Genomic DNA, 16,780 nt, shown 5'->3' with positions numbered 1-16,780 from the left:
CGGTGGCATGGGGCACAGGGTATGTCTCCAGCCATCCAGTGGTTGCTTCCACCATTGTGAGCACGTGGCGCTTGCCTTGGCGAGTTTGTGGGAGTGTGATATAATCAATCTGCCAGGCCTCCCCATATTTATATTTTAGCCACTGTCCTCTGTACCAAAGAGGCTTCAACCGCTTGGCTTGCTTAATGGCAGCACACGTTTCACATTCGTGGATAACCTGTGCAATAGTGTCCATGGTCAAGTCCACCCCTCGGTCACGAGCCCATCTATATGTTGCATCTCTTCCTTGATGGCCTGAGGCATCGTGGGCCCACCGAGCTATGAAGAGTTCACCCTTACGTTGCCAGTCCAGATCCACCTCAGCCACTTCAATTTTAGCAGCCTGATCTACCTGCTGGTTGTTTTGATGTTCCTCAGTGGCCTGATTCTTGGGGACGTGGGCATCTACATGACGTACTTTCACAACCAGATTCTCAATCCGGGCAGCAATATCTTGCCACAGTTCAGCAGCCCAGATGGGCTTACCTCTGCGCTGCCAGTTGTTCTGCTTCCGCTGCTGTAACCACCCCCACAGAGCATTTGCCACCATCCATGAATCAGTATAGAGGTAAAGTACCGGCCATTTCTCTCGCTCAGCAATGTCCAAAGCCAGCTGGATGGCTTTTACCTCTGCAAACTGGCTCGACTCACCTTGTCCTTCGGTGGCTTCTGCAACTTGTCGTGTAGGACTTCACACAGCAGCCTTCCACTTTCGATGCTTTCCCACAATTCGGCAGGACCCATCAGTGAACAGGGCATGTTTCTTCTCATTTTCTGGCAGTTCATTATACAGTGGGGCCTCTTCTGCACGTGTCACCTCTTCCTCTAGTGATATTCCGAAATCTTTGCCTTCTGGCCAGTCCATGATCACTTCCAATATTCCTGGACGACTGGGGTTTCCCATTCGAGTTCGCTGGGTGATCAGTGCAATCCACTTACTCCACGTAGCATCAGTTGCACTATGTGTGGCAGGGACCCTTTCTTTGAACATCCAGCCCAGCACTGGCAGTCGAGGTGCTAAGAGGAGCTGTGCTTCAGTGCCAACCACCTCCAAAGCAGCTCGAACCCCCTCATACGCTGCCAATATCTCCTTTTCCGTTGGGGTATAGCAGGCTTCGGATCCTCTGTATCCCCGACTCCAGAACCCCAAGGGTCAACCTCGAGTCTCCCCTGGTGCTTTTTCCAGAGGCTCCAGGTAGGGCCATTCTCCCCGGCTGCAGTGTAGAGCACATTTTTAACGTCTTGTCCTGCCCTGACTGGCCCCAGGGCTACTGCATGAACTATTTCCTGCTTAATTTGTTCGAAAGCTTGTCGTTGCTCAGGACCCCACTTAAAATCATTCTTTTTCCGTGTCACTTGATATAGAGGGCTCACAATCAGACTGTAATTTGGAATATGCATCCTCCAAAAACCCACAACACCTAAGAAAGCTTGTGTTTCCTTTTTACTAGTCGGTGGGGACATAGCTGCTATTTTGTTGATCACATCCATTGGGATCTGACGGCGTCCGTCTTGCCACTTTATTCCTAAAAATTGGATCTCCTGTGCAGGTCCCTTAACCTTACTTCGTTTTATGGCAAAGCCAGCTTTCAGAAGGATTTGAACTATTTTATTCCCTTTCTCAAAAACTTCTTCTGCTGTGTCGCCCCATACAATGATATCATCAATGTACTGCAAATGTTCTGGAGCTTCACCCTGTTCCAGTGTGGTCTGGATCAGTCCATGACAAATGGTGGGGCTGTGTTTCCACCCCTGGGGCAGTCGATTCCAGGTGTACTGGATGCCCTTCCAAGTGAAAGCAAACTGTGGCCTGCACTCTGCTGCCAAAGGGATTGAGAAGAATGCATTGGCGATATCAATCGTTGCATACCACTTGGCTGCCTTCGACTCCAGTTCGTATTGAAGCTCTAGCATGTCTGGCACGGCAGCGCTCAGTGGTGGTGTGACTTCATTCAGGCCACGATAATCCACTGTTAGCCTCCACTCTCCATTAGATTTTCGCACTGGCCATATGGGACTATTAAAGGGTGAGCGAGTCTTGCTAATCACTCCTTGAGTCTCTAGTTGACGAATCAACTTATGGATGGGAATCACAGAGTCTCGGTTAGTACGATATTGCCGTCGATGCACCGTTGTGGTAGCAATCGGCACCTGTTGCTCTTTGACCCTCAACAACCCTACCACAGAGGGGTCCTCTGAGAGACCAGGCAAGGTGGATTCAATTTCTTCCGTCTCCAAGGCAGCTATGCCAAAAGCCCACCGATATCCTTTTGGGTCCTTGAAGTATCCTCTCCTGAGATAGTCTATGCCAAGGATGCATGGAGCCTCTGGGCCAGTCACAATGGGATGCTTTTGCCACTCATTTCCAGTTAGGCTTACTTCAGCTTCCAGTACAGTCAACTCTTGGGATCCCCCTGTTACTCCAGAAATACAAATGGGTTCTGCTCCTCTGTAATTTGATGGTATTAAGGTGTATTGTGCACCAGTGTCCACCAGAGCCTTATACTCCTGTGGCTCAGATGTGCCAGGCCATCGAATCCACACAGTCCAATAAACCCGGTTGTCCCTTTCCCTCACCTGGCTGGAGGCAGGGCCCCTCTAATCCTGATCATAGTATACGTTACTCACTTGTTGCAAAAATGATTTGGAAGTCCCTGCAAGAGGATCGGAGGTAAGATCAGGCCTTCCATTCTGTCTGGGGAACTGTCTGCTGGAAAGAGGAGCTGCGCTTTTTCTGGAGGGCTCCCCTTTTGTGTTTGTTCTTCCTTGCAGCTCACGTACCCGTGTCCGTAGGGTTGAGGTAGGTTGTCCATCCCACCTCCTCATGTCCTCTCCGTGATCACGCAGGTAAAACCACAGGGTGCCTCGTGGCGTGTACCCCCTATACTCTCCCTCCTGAGCAGGGAAACGCCTGCTCCTAATAGCTGAGATGTTGGCCTGTACAGGTGGGGAGTAGGACGTACTCTCTTCAAGTTGCTGGACCTTCTGGGACAGTTTCTCCACAGCTGAAACGAGGGGGGAAGATAGGCTTTCTTCTTATCGATGGAGTCGTCCAGCCACCTCATCCACCGTTGGTCCCTCTTCACCTCTCCATTCCATCACTGCCAAGGAGTTGGCATATGAGGATGGTGCGCTCCGTACAAACTTCCGCCATATGGGTCTTGTGCACTGGACTTCATCAGGATCTGTGGGTAACTGCGCGTTATCTGGGTCAAAGTAAATCATCTCTTGTACGGCTAATTCCCTTAGGTACTGGATACCTTTTTCCATGGTGGTCCACTTGCTTGGACGACATACAACATCTTCACTGAAAGGATACCTTTCCCTTACACCTGCCAGGAGTCGCCTCCAGAGGCTGAGGGCTTGTGTCTTTTTCCCAATTGCCTTGTCAATGCCTGCCTCCCTAGACAGGGATCCCAGCTGCTTAGCTTCCCTGCCCTCTAATTCCAAGCTACTGGCGCCATTATCCCAGCATCGGAGCAGCCAGGTGACAATGTGCTCACCAGGAAGTCGACTGAAATCTTTTCGCATATCTCGCAGCTCACTCAGGGATAGGGATTGGGTGATTATCTCTGGTTTTGTCTCTTCCTCCTGTTCCTTTGATGGCCCTGGTTCATCATCATCCTTTACTATGCGAACTGATTTCTTGGTGTATTTCTTCTTCTGTATAGGAGCAACTGATACTGGCACAGGTTGGTTGTCTGGTTCAGCTGCAGTGCCTGCCACCGGGGTTGGAGTAGCCTCATTGTCTGCTGGTCTGGCTTTCCCCTGAGGGTTCTGCATAGTACTGAGCAGTGTTTGGTAGATACTGGCCAGGGCCCAACACAGTGCCCTAAGTTGTGCCTCTCTGGAATAGCCACAGCATTTTCCTTTCAAATATTCTATTACTTTATCAGGGTCCTGTAGTTGTTCAAGGGTGAAGTCCCAAGCCATTGGAGGTGAGAAGTTCTCTAGATACCTGACCATGTTCTCCCACATCCCATGCCACCCCTGACTATCTGGCCTTGGGACAGATCTCTGAGTGGTAGTCTTAAACAGCTGTTTTACCCTAAAAAAGACTTGAAAAACATTCAGGAGACATAGCAATAGGAACACGCTGGTTTGAGCATCCCAAGGATATTCAAAATTCTCAAGAGGTGTTATACCTGGCCCAAAGGAGAAAAAGGAGGCAAAAGAGGTGGGGAAAGTATCTCCCCCTGTTTCTCCCATAGATTGGGTGTGATTATTGATAACTTCTGAGAGATGGTAACCAAGGTATGGACAGGACAGCAATACTGCATAGAAACCCCAACAAAGCCACTTGAACAGTGATGTTACCATATCATAAGCTGATATTGCACAGGACAGCAAAATCATAGTCCTGATCCCTCTCCCTGAGATAACAAACAGCATCACAGGGAGCACATACAGCATATAAGAATTTACATAACACAGCCATGTAAACAAACGAAGCAACATTGTAACCGGTGACTGTTTAACTAATAGGAGAAATGCATATAAGAAATCCATTTTAACAAGCTCTGGTCAGATCTGTCGTTATTACAACCCTTCGAGCCCCACGTTGGGCGCCAAAAAGGACTGTCGTGGTTTGGCCTCAGCCAGCAACAGAGAACCACACAGCCGCTCGCTCGACTCCCACAGCCGTGGGAAAAATCAGCAGAAAAGGGCAAAACTCGTGGGTTGAAATATTATAATTTAACAGAACAGACAAAGGGAAAAAGAAATAAAAGAAAGAAAGAAAAACAATAACACCGGTAAAGGAATACAAGAACGCGATTACAGTACCGCCGCGAAGCGCACCGACCGGACCCCCACCGCCGCAGCCCGCCCCCGAGTGGCGACTGCCTCCCTCGCCCTGGCTAGCGCCTCTTATAGCTGGGCATGGGGCACGTGGGTGGGATGGAATACGTGCCGCCCCTGCCGGCTCCTTGGGGAAAGTAACCCCATCCTTGCCGGAACCAGGTCATTTGTTTAACTTCATATTTATAGCGCCTTGTCCTTCATATCTAACTGACGTTCCAGAATTTCCAAAATTCCTTTATTATGGTACACAAACAGTTCAAGTGGCAGTCTAAAATAGCCTTTATTCTTTTCTCTTTTGACACTTTTTTTTTTTTACACCGTTGTAAAGACCATATAATGGCTTTCTCTGGTTTCCTTTACAGTCTTGTATTTATGTTATGTACACATTAATAGGCCTAAATGCTCTCCAGTCTTAAAATTTGTTGGAAGTGGCAGTTCTGTTCTCTTCCAGTTGTTCATCTGTGTTTAAGAGGAGAGCATACATGTTTGGCATAACCTAAAAGATGAAAAGGTAATATTGTGTAGGAAGGAAAAACAGCCAACGTGACAATGCTGTGTTCAGTTTATTAAGGGGACCACGTATGCTTCTGCTTGCATACATGCATACAGTTACAATTAGTAGAGACCTGTGCCAATTATCACTCAGATGAGTCAGCACAGTGAAGCCTGGAGGAACTGCAACACTTGCTCCAGCCAGTCGGTGTCAGGCTCTGGGCAGTGGCTTGACGCCAACAAGTAATGGTTCCACCTCAAAAGCTCAGCATCTATGTGGCCTTGGGTGTCTCTGTGCCAGCGTTCTCCCCTCTCTTACCGGCAGGAGGACAGTCAGATTTTGGCACAGGCTGCCCATCACATCTCTCAAGGGTAACATAACCATACCATTTTCCAGCAATTTCAGGTTTTGTTCTTCTTTACTGAGGCTTCTTGCAATCAGTTCTTTGCCCACTGGCTTGTCGGACTCAGTTCCTCAATCCTTGATCGGGGAAGGTTGCAATGCTGCTGCTGACAGGTAGCTTACTGCTCCATGGCATTTCGTGTCTGCTGCCATTCCAGAAAGCACTGCCTGGACAAGAGGGAAAAATATTTCACTGCAGAATGTTGAGATTTTAATGGTGTTTGTTGTTTTCTTCCCAACTGTCCTGTGTGATAGCATTTGGCAGTTTGGCCCCACGTGTAAATTTTTAGGATATAGGCAAGAACAGGTGCAGTTAACAGAAGTAACCAGTGGATGCTGCATTTTGTGCTGTGGTTCATGCAAAGAGGGCCAGCAGCTCTGCTCAGAACAGTATCCATGTCCTTGGCAATGGTGGTGATGCGCCCCAGGACACAGTCCCCAGCTACTGCTTGACTGGCTATCCCTGTAACATCAGAGGCCTCAACCTAGAGCGAGCTCTAGAAGGATGACCCAGCTCTGCAGGTCTGGGGCTGCAGGGAATGCCTGTGGGCTCTTGCCAAGGCTGGGGCAGCAGGAGATGATTTCCTTGCCCACAGGAGGTATGCAGTTATTAAGGATCTGTGTCACCAAGTAAAGGAGCTGCAGGTGGAGGTCAGCAGTTTGCACAGCATCAGAGATAACGAGAAGGTGATCGACCAGATCTTTTCCAACACTCTGCAGCTTCAAGAGCCCAAACTACCAGCTGTACTGAAGGGAGGAGGGTCAGTCAGAGTCTATTCCTGTCTGTTTGGGAAGTGGAGACTCCCATGATGATGAAGGTTGGAAGATAATGGCTTCTGGCACTATCAGGAAGGTTTTTGCTCTGCCTGAAGATTTGCAGCTACGGAATAGGTTCACTGGCCTCACAGCTGATGAGGAGCTGGGAGGTGTCAAATAAAGCATCTGTGCTATCTGAGTCTGAGCCACAGAGGAGCACCAAAAGGAAGAGGCGAGTGACAATAATGGGAGACTCCCTTCTGTAGGGAAAAGAGACCCCATCTGCCAACCTGACTCATTCTCTATGGAAGTTTGCTGCTTGCTGGGGGCTTGAATTTGGGATGATATGGAAAGACTGCCAAAGCTTGTCCAGCCCTCAGATTGTTGCCCCCTGCCGCTCTTCCATGTGAGCACCAGCAATACTGCCAGGGGTGACCTGGAAAATCTCAAGGGTGACTACATTTCTCCAGAGACAAGGGCCAAGGGCACGGGAGAGGCTGAGAGAGCTGGGATTCGTTACCCTAGGTAAAAGAATGCTTAGGAGGGATCTTAGGTATATAAAAATATAAATGGCTGATGGGAGGGATTAAAGAAGACAGAACCAGACTTTTCTCCATAGTATCCAGTAACAGAACAAGAGCTAATGGCCACGAGTTGAAATACAACAAATTCCACTTAAACATGAGAAACGCTGGAACAGGTTGCCCAGAGAGATTGTGGTCTTTCCATCCTTAGAGAGTCTCAAAACCCCACTGGGCATGACCCTACGCAACCTGCTCTGATTGAACCTGCTTTGAGCAAGGTAGTTGGACTAGATAATATCCAACCTCAACAGTCCTGTGATTCGAAGAACTTCATTCTAGGTGTATGAGAGTCCAATTGAAAGAAGTGTCAACTCAGCATTGTAGACATATAGCTCTGGAAGAGCTACTCAGAAACCTTTCGGTGGTGAAGTTGTTCTTGTTTCTGGCTTTGCAGGAATCAGCTCTTGATTGCTTCCTTTGAAAAACATTGTTTGTTCATACCAAATTAGAACAGGAACAGATTTTAGATACTTCAGGCCAAAATGCACACATGAGATAAAAGGAAAGAAAATTAGAGTGACTAAGAGCCATCACTGAGTAATGCCAGTATACTAGAGAACCTTTCTGATCTTTCACTGTATTTGTTCAGTTTTTGGTGCTAGCTCTGGGGCAATATAGTGGCAGGAAAATAAAATCTAAAACTGTTGAACTCTTTAGAACTCGGAGTTCTGTATTTTGTTACTTAAAAAGTAGAAATACTTTCAGAAGTTAATGTAAAGATTTGTAGAGTGATGTTGCACACATGCATACTGTTGATAGATCAAGTGCTTACTAGTTATACTTTGATTTTCCTATATTGCGTATGTCTGAATGTCTTGTTGACTTGAACATCTATGAACATTCTTATTGAGGCTGTTGCAAAATATGGTTAGCTTTTCCTCTTCATTGTAATAACGGGTCTTCATATGACTTTAGGCTGACTGTTAATGTTAGCTTGAGACTCTTTGGTCATTTCAAGTTGTCCTTCTCCCTTGTCAATAATACAGATAGGCTGTTACAAGATACAGCTAGATTCCAAAGTTAAGTATGCATAAACTTGGCAAATAAAACCAGTCTATTAATCAGTACTGTAATAAAGAACAATTTTATAGAAGTATACCTCTGTATTTAAGTGGTCTGCTAACTTCCACTAACTTTTCCCTCCTTCTTCTCCACAGAATGTGTATGTAAACATAAACCGCATCATGTCAGTAGCAAATCGCCTGGTGGAGTCTGGCCATTATGCTTCACAGCAAATAAAACAGATTGCTAGTCAGCTGGAGCAAGAATGGAAGGCATTTGCTGCAGCCTTGGATGAACGTAGCACGTTACTGGATATGTCCTCCATCTTCCATCAGAAAGCCGAACAGGTTAGTGAACGGGGAGATCGCCAACAAGAATTTCTGTGCTGGAATGGTGAGTTGTACTGTTTGCTTTTGATTTAGACAGAAGTACAAGAGAGCGATTGAAAAGGTCGGCAAGAAAGTCAGAGCATTCGTTTCTGCCAATTTCAGCTGATACTCAAAAGGTTGTTCTCCTCGGGGCAGCCCTCTGCCCTTATATTCTTCACAAAATGCCTTCCCCATATCAATGAAAGATAAAACTTAGCCAGATTAGATATATGAATCAAAATGAAGTGGACGTAAATACTCAACTATATGAAGCTTTCAAGTTGCAAGAAAAGAAGGAAAAAATTCAGTATAGTCAGTATCTATATAATGCCTTTCCTACATTCAGAAATCATCACTTGTTCTATTGTCCTCACCACTCCACCCCAATCAGTCCTTGAGTGTCAAGACTCAACTCACAGTAATTGCTTATAGAAAACTAAGTTGAACTGGCCTCAAAGTTGAGAAGGTAATTAACTGTCTTCTGAATCTGCAATTGTGGTGGGAGATGTTTACTTAGTATCCCATAAGAGATTCCTCCTATATTAAACAAAAAATTTAGCTTTAGGCCTATACCAATTATTTTAATTAAGTCATTAATCATGTCTAACTGCCAGAGAAGAGGTATATTTAGGGGAAATAGGAATAAATATCCCCAAGTTAATAGTCTTAATGGTGAAAGCATGTTTTCCCCTCAAGGGAATTCAGTTCTGAAGAAGTTTCTGTGTGTGCTGTTGAGTCACCCATTGATATTATAGACTGTCTGATTTGTGTATATCTGGTGAATTTGGAGAGCAGAGGTTCTTGGGTGGTAATGACTGACTGAAGTTCCAATGTGCTGTATGGCTGCCTTAGATACTTTTCTTTCCATTTGCCTTGTTAGATTGGATCCAAGAAAAGGTCTTCTGTCTGATTTAGCTTTAATTTGGAATAAATGAAGGAACCACTTGGGAGCTGATAGCTGCAGGAGAGGCAGCAGACTTTATATTTGCTGAATTCTTCTACAAAGATATTCAACTTCATAAATGTCCAGAAATTAGATATGTGATTGTATTAAGATGCAAGTACACGTTGCTTTTCATTATGTTAGTGGTGACATTGGTTTAACTGTCCTTAGACAGAGTAAGGTAAACTATATAAACTGTACCACCATAATAAGTATTTTTAGAAGGTTTTACAGAAAAATCATAGAATAGTTTGTGTTGGAAGAGACCTTTAAAGGTCATCTAGTCCACCCCTCCTGCAATGAGCAGGGACATCTTCAACTAGATGAGGTTGCTCAGGGCCCCATCCAACCTGACCTTGAATGTTTCCAGGGATGGGGCATCTGCCACCTCTCTGGGCAACCTGTGCCAGTGGTTCACCACCCTCAGTGTCAAAAATTTCTTTCTAATGTCTAGTCTAAATCTACCCTCTTTTAGTTTAAAATCATTACCCTTTGTCCTATCACTACAGGCCCTGCTAAAAAAAAAAAAAAAGCATGTAAAAAGGAGGCAAAGGAATTGTTTTCTCGGGTAAAAGTCACCAACCAGCACAGTGTGGTACCTTATCAGCATTGATGCTTTTCTAATTGCTTGGCTTATTCAAGTTTACATTTAAGCACTTTCAGCCATACACGTAGGAGAGAGATGGTGAAACATGAACAGATAGGTATACCCTGAATCAAGTGCTATCCTTTTTCATAAGAAAATTACGTTCATCAGAAGCTTGGCGGAGTAAATTTTGCGTGTGGGTGCTGGGCAATTGTGGTAAGGGGCAGTGTTACCTTCTTCAGCACTAAATGCAAGTGTAAACAGAAGGAAAGAGAAGAATGAGAGAAAATAGCACGGCATCTGCTGGGATTAATTTACTTACTCTTTAATTGTTCCTTCTGTGGTTTTCATTTTATGATTAACTGTGGTGGATTGTCATAGGTGCATTGTAAGATACCTGGCTGTGATATATTAGCTGTTTCTTTAACAGTGGAGAGTAAGTTCAAGGAAAGAGGGTTTGGAATAAGAAGAATGACCCCTTTAGAGACTGGTGATGTTTGACTGACATAAAAAGATTATTAAAAAATAAGTAGCCAAAGAAGTTACACACCCTTCTTGAATGCACGTTTTCCCTTGCAAGTGACGGGTAAGTGTTGCTGCCTACTGTCAGACACAGTGAAGACTGCACCCTGCTATCAATGACTGCTGACGGGTGCAAGAGCTGTAGCTCTGTGGTCCCACATGAAGCTTCTTTTAATGTCCAGTGCTTAATGTCAGAGATTTTTAAAATTGTCCCTTGATGAAATGAGAATTAAACAAGTATCTTAGAGCTAAGTACTCTGTTACCCTTGCTCCCAGCCTTCAAACAAGAATGGAGTACCGGAAATGGTGTGTGGATTACTTTTTTCTCCAAAGACTACATGTGCTCCAGGAATTAAGATACATGTGATGAAAGAAATGACTGTTGAGACTTGAACTTGACATGAATAGGGGAAAAAATTAGTTTACAGATCTCAGGTGTATTTGGCTGTGCGAAGTTTAACAGCTATGAAAACTCCTAGCAAACCAGATTCTTTTTGCCTCTTTCTTTTGCTGGCATAACAAGGGTATAAAATTCAGGCCCCCTAGCTGTCAAAAATAAGTTGACCGAACTTCTGCTGTGCGTACAGCAGTTTCTTGTCTGTCAAGACAGCTTAAGCTTCAGAGATAACTTAAATTGGCTGTAGAAGAGATTCTGTTGTGGTATCCTCCATTTCCCCTGAAAGGCTTGACTTGAGCAGCTCTGCTGACATAGCTGTGTGCTCAAAGTTCAGTGTTAGTCCTGTGAGACCCCCGCTTAAGTTGTAAATCCTTTACACGCTTGCTGCTGTAGTAGCTTGCCAAATGGATTTAGTGCTTCTCTGTGTGAAGAAGTTAGTGCTTTGGGGACTGAGGTGTGAATTTGCTGTGCTCTGACGCTGCTTTGCCTCCTTGATGATCTCTTTCCAGCAAAAGGCAACTGTGGTGTGTTTCAGTGAACAGTTTACCATTATTTCTTTGTGTGTGTGCACACACGTGCACAGTAACTTGTTTTTTTTCTGAAGATTTAAAAAGGTGAAATGATACCTCGTGATACCATGAGTATCTGCACAGGGAGTTGATGGGTAAAGAGCTGAGGGTCTGGACTTGAAAGCTGTAGCATGTTTTACCTTTTTGTGTAGACGAGACCTTAATTGTCTGTCATGCATCTGAAATGGTAGGTGCAGAGTGAACTAAACTTTTTATTAGCTGTAAAGAAGTCAACAAAAGGAGCAAGAGCAAACTTGAAGCATCATTATTGCCGACGGTTTGATTGGTTCTGAAAGCTGTCAACATACAACTAAGCCTGCCTGTGAACAGCTCAGAGTTCCATATAACTAAAAGCACAAGTATAGTTAGACTTGAATATTTGTTTCTATTCTGAGATAAATTTCATTTTTGTCAGTTTGGAGAGAAATACATTAAACATTTTTCCCTTAAAAAAAAAAGTCTTTTCAGTGGCTGTCATACAGATGCTTTTGTATATTACCCACATGTATGTACTTATTGATAGAACATGTATGTACGCATTGATAGAACCCAAAATAGAGCAGAATGTTTTTTCTCTGTTGCAGTACATGAGCAATGTGGACTCCTGGTGTAAAGCCTGTGGTGAGGTGGAACTTCCCTCAGAACTGCAAGATTTAGAAGACGCTATCCATCATCATCAAGGGATATATGAGCATATTACCTTGGCCTACTCTGAGGTAAGTGTCTTGTTTGTTTCCTTAGGTTGCTGACTTGATAAAATGGTGTAACGTTAAGTTTGCATCATGAACTGGCATTGCTTGTTGTGTAATGCATTAGTTGGAAACTCAAGCGCCGGACTTCTTTTTTAATTTAGTATACTGGACTTTGCTACTGTTGTTCAGAAGTTAAGTGTTAAGTCTTCCCCTTAATCTAATGAAAGAAATTTAAAAGGCAAGATGGAACCACGTGTGGTACAACCAACCTGTGCCGTGTACTAAGTATGTTTTAATTTACATTTGCATATTACTACTTTTTAATAGCAGCGTGATACTATCGTTTAAACGCTTACTTGAAGGGAAGCTAACTGGGTATTCTTTGGGAAAGTATTTTGTTGGCATGGATTGCTTTAAGTGTGTTTTAAATATCCATCTTTGAAATTGCCTCACAAAAAAGGCTTAACCATCAAAGGATGTCACTTGACAAGCCGGAAGGTAATATACTTCTGCCAACCTCAAAGACACTTAACTGAGCCAGCGTGCCTATGTAGTCAGCATTTGTATGATTAGCATATCCTATGCTGCTGCTGTCATCTTGGATTTTGCATACAATGAAGTAATAATATTTCTCAGTATTTCTAATAGTTGTATTTACAACGTAAGACAGTATGGTTATTCTGAAAGTGGCCTAGAAAGTGATGACTAAAGTATCTATTGTTTTTATTCAAATTTTGAGTTCGCTCCTGTGCTTCAGTTAGCTGAAATGAGAAATTAAATGGGTATTGACTTCACTATTAGCTAAAAGGTATGTTTTGTATTTCCTGTTGAGCTTTTCTTGCTTTCTTTTTCCAGGGTTGCTCTCATCAGAGGATAAAATTATTTTTGCTGTTAAATTGTACAGTTGTTATTCTGGATTAAATGCAGCAGTTTCTGTTCTCATGAAAATTGCATAAAATTATACATTGATTAAATCACGGTAAAAAATGATGAGTGGACGCAGGATAGCTTAGATCACAGCTTACACCTTCTTTTAAAAGGAGGTCATGTGGGATTGAATTAATGGTTGTGATTTATACATTACATTAAAAAAACTACTTTGTGATTAACCAGCTCTGTTATGAGCAACTGAATCATAAGTCTGGTCACATTTCATTTAGCAGTCAAGGAGGGTTAGTGCTGATGATTGATCCTTTTGTTAGTATATCCAAACTGGGTTTTTTGAATACCTGCCGTCTTAGGGTCTGCGTAAACTTTATTACCATTTTATTACTCTGGATGTCCAGAGTTCACGAGTTGTTGTTCTTTTGTGTAAAATACACACTGATATCCCCATTCTTGTTATATTCCACCTTGCTGTGTCAACTTATCTAATGACGTACTGAAGAATCCCTTTGGTGGTAAAAAAAACTTGTGATCTTACTAAACATACCTGTTTTAACTCATTCTTGAGAACATGTTTTGTAGGAAGGTTTCTTTTCTTCATTATAACCTCTCTTCACTGGGAGGATCCCTTTGTAAAACAACGGACGGAGACGTAGCACGTTTGTAGTAAGATTTGTGTGAAGAGAGGCAATCTAGGCTGCACGCTCCGTGAGAGTGCAGCAAGAAATAAGAAGGCTAGGGCTCTCTAGAATAATGATTATAAAACACTGAAGTTAAAATAGTGGGACTTTTTTCCTTTGGTTTTGTTTGTTTTGGATTGGTGCTTTTGTGTTGTGTTTTTTTTTTTTTTTTCATTGGGGATGTGACTGGATTAGAGCCTGCTGTTAAGTGTAAATAAGTACTGTGGATTACCATGTTAAATACTGTTTGCTTCCTGGTGATGCATAATGAAAATAAATTAGATGGGTAGATTATAGGATTGCTGTGGCAAATACATTGAAAATATATTTAGAATTTCAAAGCTGTAGCTTTTGACTTTGGGATGGCTGGAGATTTTAACAAAATCTTCATTGGTACTGCTCAAAAAAGAACCTAACCTGAGGTGCCTTTCTTCTGATTTCAGATCATTACTTTTCCCCATCTGGTAAAGCAATAGCTTTGGCTTTAGCAACCAGAATTGGTGCAGAAGTAGTAGTTGTATGTGTACGTACAATTTGTGTTCCTCCTCAGGACAGAAGGGTTTATTTTTCCTTATTTAAACATGCATTCCTTTTTGAAGATTGATGAAGTTGTCTTTCTGTGTAAAGATATTAGAGAACTATTGCTTATCATTATTAGATGTATGACTTCATTTCTGTTACAGCACGGAGCTCCTTTCATTTTGTGATGAATGAACAGTGGGAGGAGAGAGGAACACTGTGGAAATTACAACACTTTATCATTCATTTTAGATTACAATGTCTTGACAACATGACTTGGTTGCAAAGTAGAAGACAGTAATTTTAAGAGTAGATGCTTTTAAGACTAGACAGTCTGATTTTACTGAGGATAATTACTGCATATTTCTGGAAAAGTAACTTACCAGCTTACAAGCTTAGATAACTGGTATGCTTGAAAATCCAATAGCTGTGCCTTAAATGAAGTTATATATATAAATGAAGTTATATATCTCACTGAAATCATGCACTGGGAAGGAAGAAAACTTTACTGTGTTAAGTCCAAAGAGGAAATGTACATGATCGTTGTTTGTAAAGGTAGTAAACTAATCAGATCAAGGGGCTGTCACAATTAATTATTTTTTCCCCTAAATCTTGTGGACTTTGAATAGACAATTGAAGTCCATTATCTTGAAATATTTGAAACACTTGTACTAGATAACTGCTTTGGATACAGAAAAGAAAAAAAATCATTATAGTAACTACTATGGACTTTACTCTTTTTCTGCCTGACTTCACTTTACAAGAGCTACTTTTCCAAGTGAGCTTCATTCTCTGTGTTGGTACTTATTACTGAAATGAAAAAGCTTAAATTGGAACTGAGAAATAAACTCACTTGTAAACTAATAATTAGAAAAGAACTTTCATTCCAATCTGTTTGACTACTGAATAGTAAATTTTAAATGTGCCTAGAGTTAGTGAAAATTGTTGAAAATAGCCACTGGGGGAAGGCCCTGACAAATTTTCTGTTTCTGACATGGTGTTGATTTGACAGATTTAGACTATTGTTTACACTCCAGTCTTGTGGTTTTGGACTAATTTTTCCTGCCTGTTAGATGAGCTATTAGAGACGTTCTTTACAGATAGCTGAATGATACTGAATTGTAACAGTTCTCTAAGCTTCATGCTGAAAGTGACAGAATAGTTAAATGGCAATGAAAAGTGCTTTCAACAGCTTTGGCAAGTGCTAAACATTAATAGTGACCAGATAAGATAGGATTCTTACTGTTTAATTAGCCTGCAAGGTGAATCAGAATATTTTTGTTGTGTTTTGAATCGGAAAAGACAACAATTAGAACTTACTAAAGTTTCTTGTCAGCATCAATAGTTACACACATTTTGGAAAAGAGTATCTTTCTCTGCTGCATGCAAAGGTTTTAAGTGATTTAATCAGGTTTAAGTTTGCCATAACAACGTTTTGCCTTTGGCTTACCAGTAACAGTAATAATTTAGAAGTTGTAAATTATGTCAGGTCAAATCATGTTTTAAGTTTATATCTGTTGGTCTAAATGTATTAATCAAATTAATATTAACCTATAGAACACAACCTCCCTATGCACCTTGACAGCAAATGAACAGAGAGAGGTGCTCCTGGAAGGGTAATTTTCGGCAAACGCTTAATTTTAGGTGCTTTGTTGAGAGAGAGCTGAAGAATATTTATTCTAGGTTAGACTTGACCTGTTAAAAAAAAAAAAAACACACACACACAAAAAAAAACTTTAAAGGAAAAGCACTTTTAAGGCAATCAAAAAATTATTATTTACAAGAGTGCTACTTCTTAAATTTGTCTTACGTAGAGGAGAATATACTTTTTTTTTCTAAAACAGCTACATGTAATCATGCCTGGAATAAAAAAAATCTTCATTGCTGCTCCCTGATTTCTTAAATACATCTAAAATGGGGAGAGAGGGCGGGGAATAAAATAAGTCTTAACAAGCTTTTGTCAGTACAAGTAATTCTTGGTCCTTGCTGGTGGTCAGGTGAGCCAAGATGGAAAGTCACTGCTTGACAAACTTCAGAGACCTTTGACTCCTGGGAGTTCCGATTCCCTCACCGCTTCTGCCAACTACTCAAAAGCAGTTCATCATGTTCTGGATGTCATCCATGAAGTTCTGCACCACCAGCGCCAACTGGAAAATATTTGGCAGCATCGAAAGGTCCGCTTGCACCAGCGGCTTCAGCTATGCGTTTTTCAACAGGATGTTCAACAGGTAGGCTTTATTACATGTTGTCTAAATGCATTTGTACTCTGTCAGACTGTGATTTGTTGTTGGTTGCATTGACAGGAGGGTTTTGATTGCTAAACCCTGTGTTCATTCATTCAACAATTGAATAGTTGCATGGGATTGACTGACTGATTCCAAATTCTGTGTGTTATCAGAGCATATTGACTATTACGGTTAGAAATTATATTCATACGTTAGCTCTGCTTCAGTTTTTGTTTTTTTTTTTTTTTTTAAATCTACCTCTTTATTTACGTTAGGTCAGACAGGATGAAAAAGATTTTCATTCTAGCTGGCTAT

General features: G+C 42.2%; 1 protein-coding gene across 1 annotated transcript in view; it reads left to right on the top strand.

Moving 5' to 3' along the window:
- TRIO (trio Rho guanine nucleotide exchange factor) overlaps positions 1 to 16,780 on the top strand; it is a 259,979-nt gene that overhangs the window by 94,197 nt on the left and 149,002 nt on the right. Inside the window, exons 7-9 of the mRNA XM_082479958.1 lie at positions 8,235 to 8,426; positions 12,049 to 12,180; positions 16,238 to 16,468. Of these exons, the coding sequence (XP_082336084.1) occupies positions 8,235 to 8,426; positions 12,049 to 12,180; positions 16,238 to 16,468 (555 nt within the window). The remainder of the gene's footprint in view (positions 1 to 8,234; positions 8,427 to 12,048; positions 12,181 to 16,237; positions 16,469 to 16,780) is intronic.

Source organism: Vanellus vanellus, assembly GCF_965231255.1.
Source record: "Vanellus vanellus genome assembly, chromosome: 2".
Taxonomy (NCBI): Eukaryota; Metazoa; Chordata; class Aves; order Charadriiformes; family Charadriidae; genus Vanellus; species Vanellus vanellus.
This window is presented reverse-complemented; position numbering and strand designations above follow the sequence as displayed.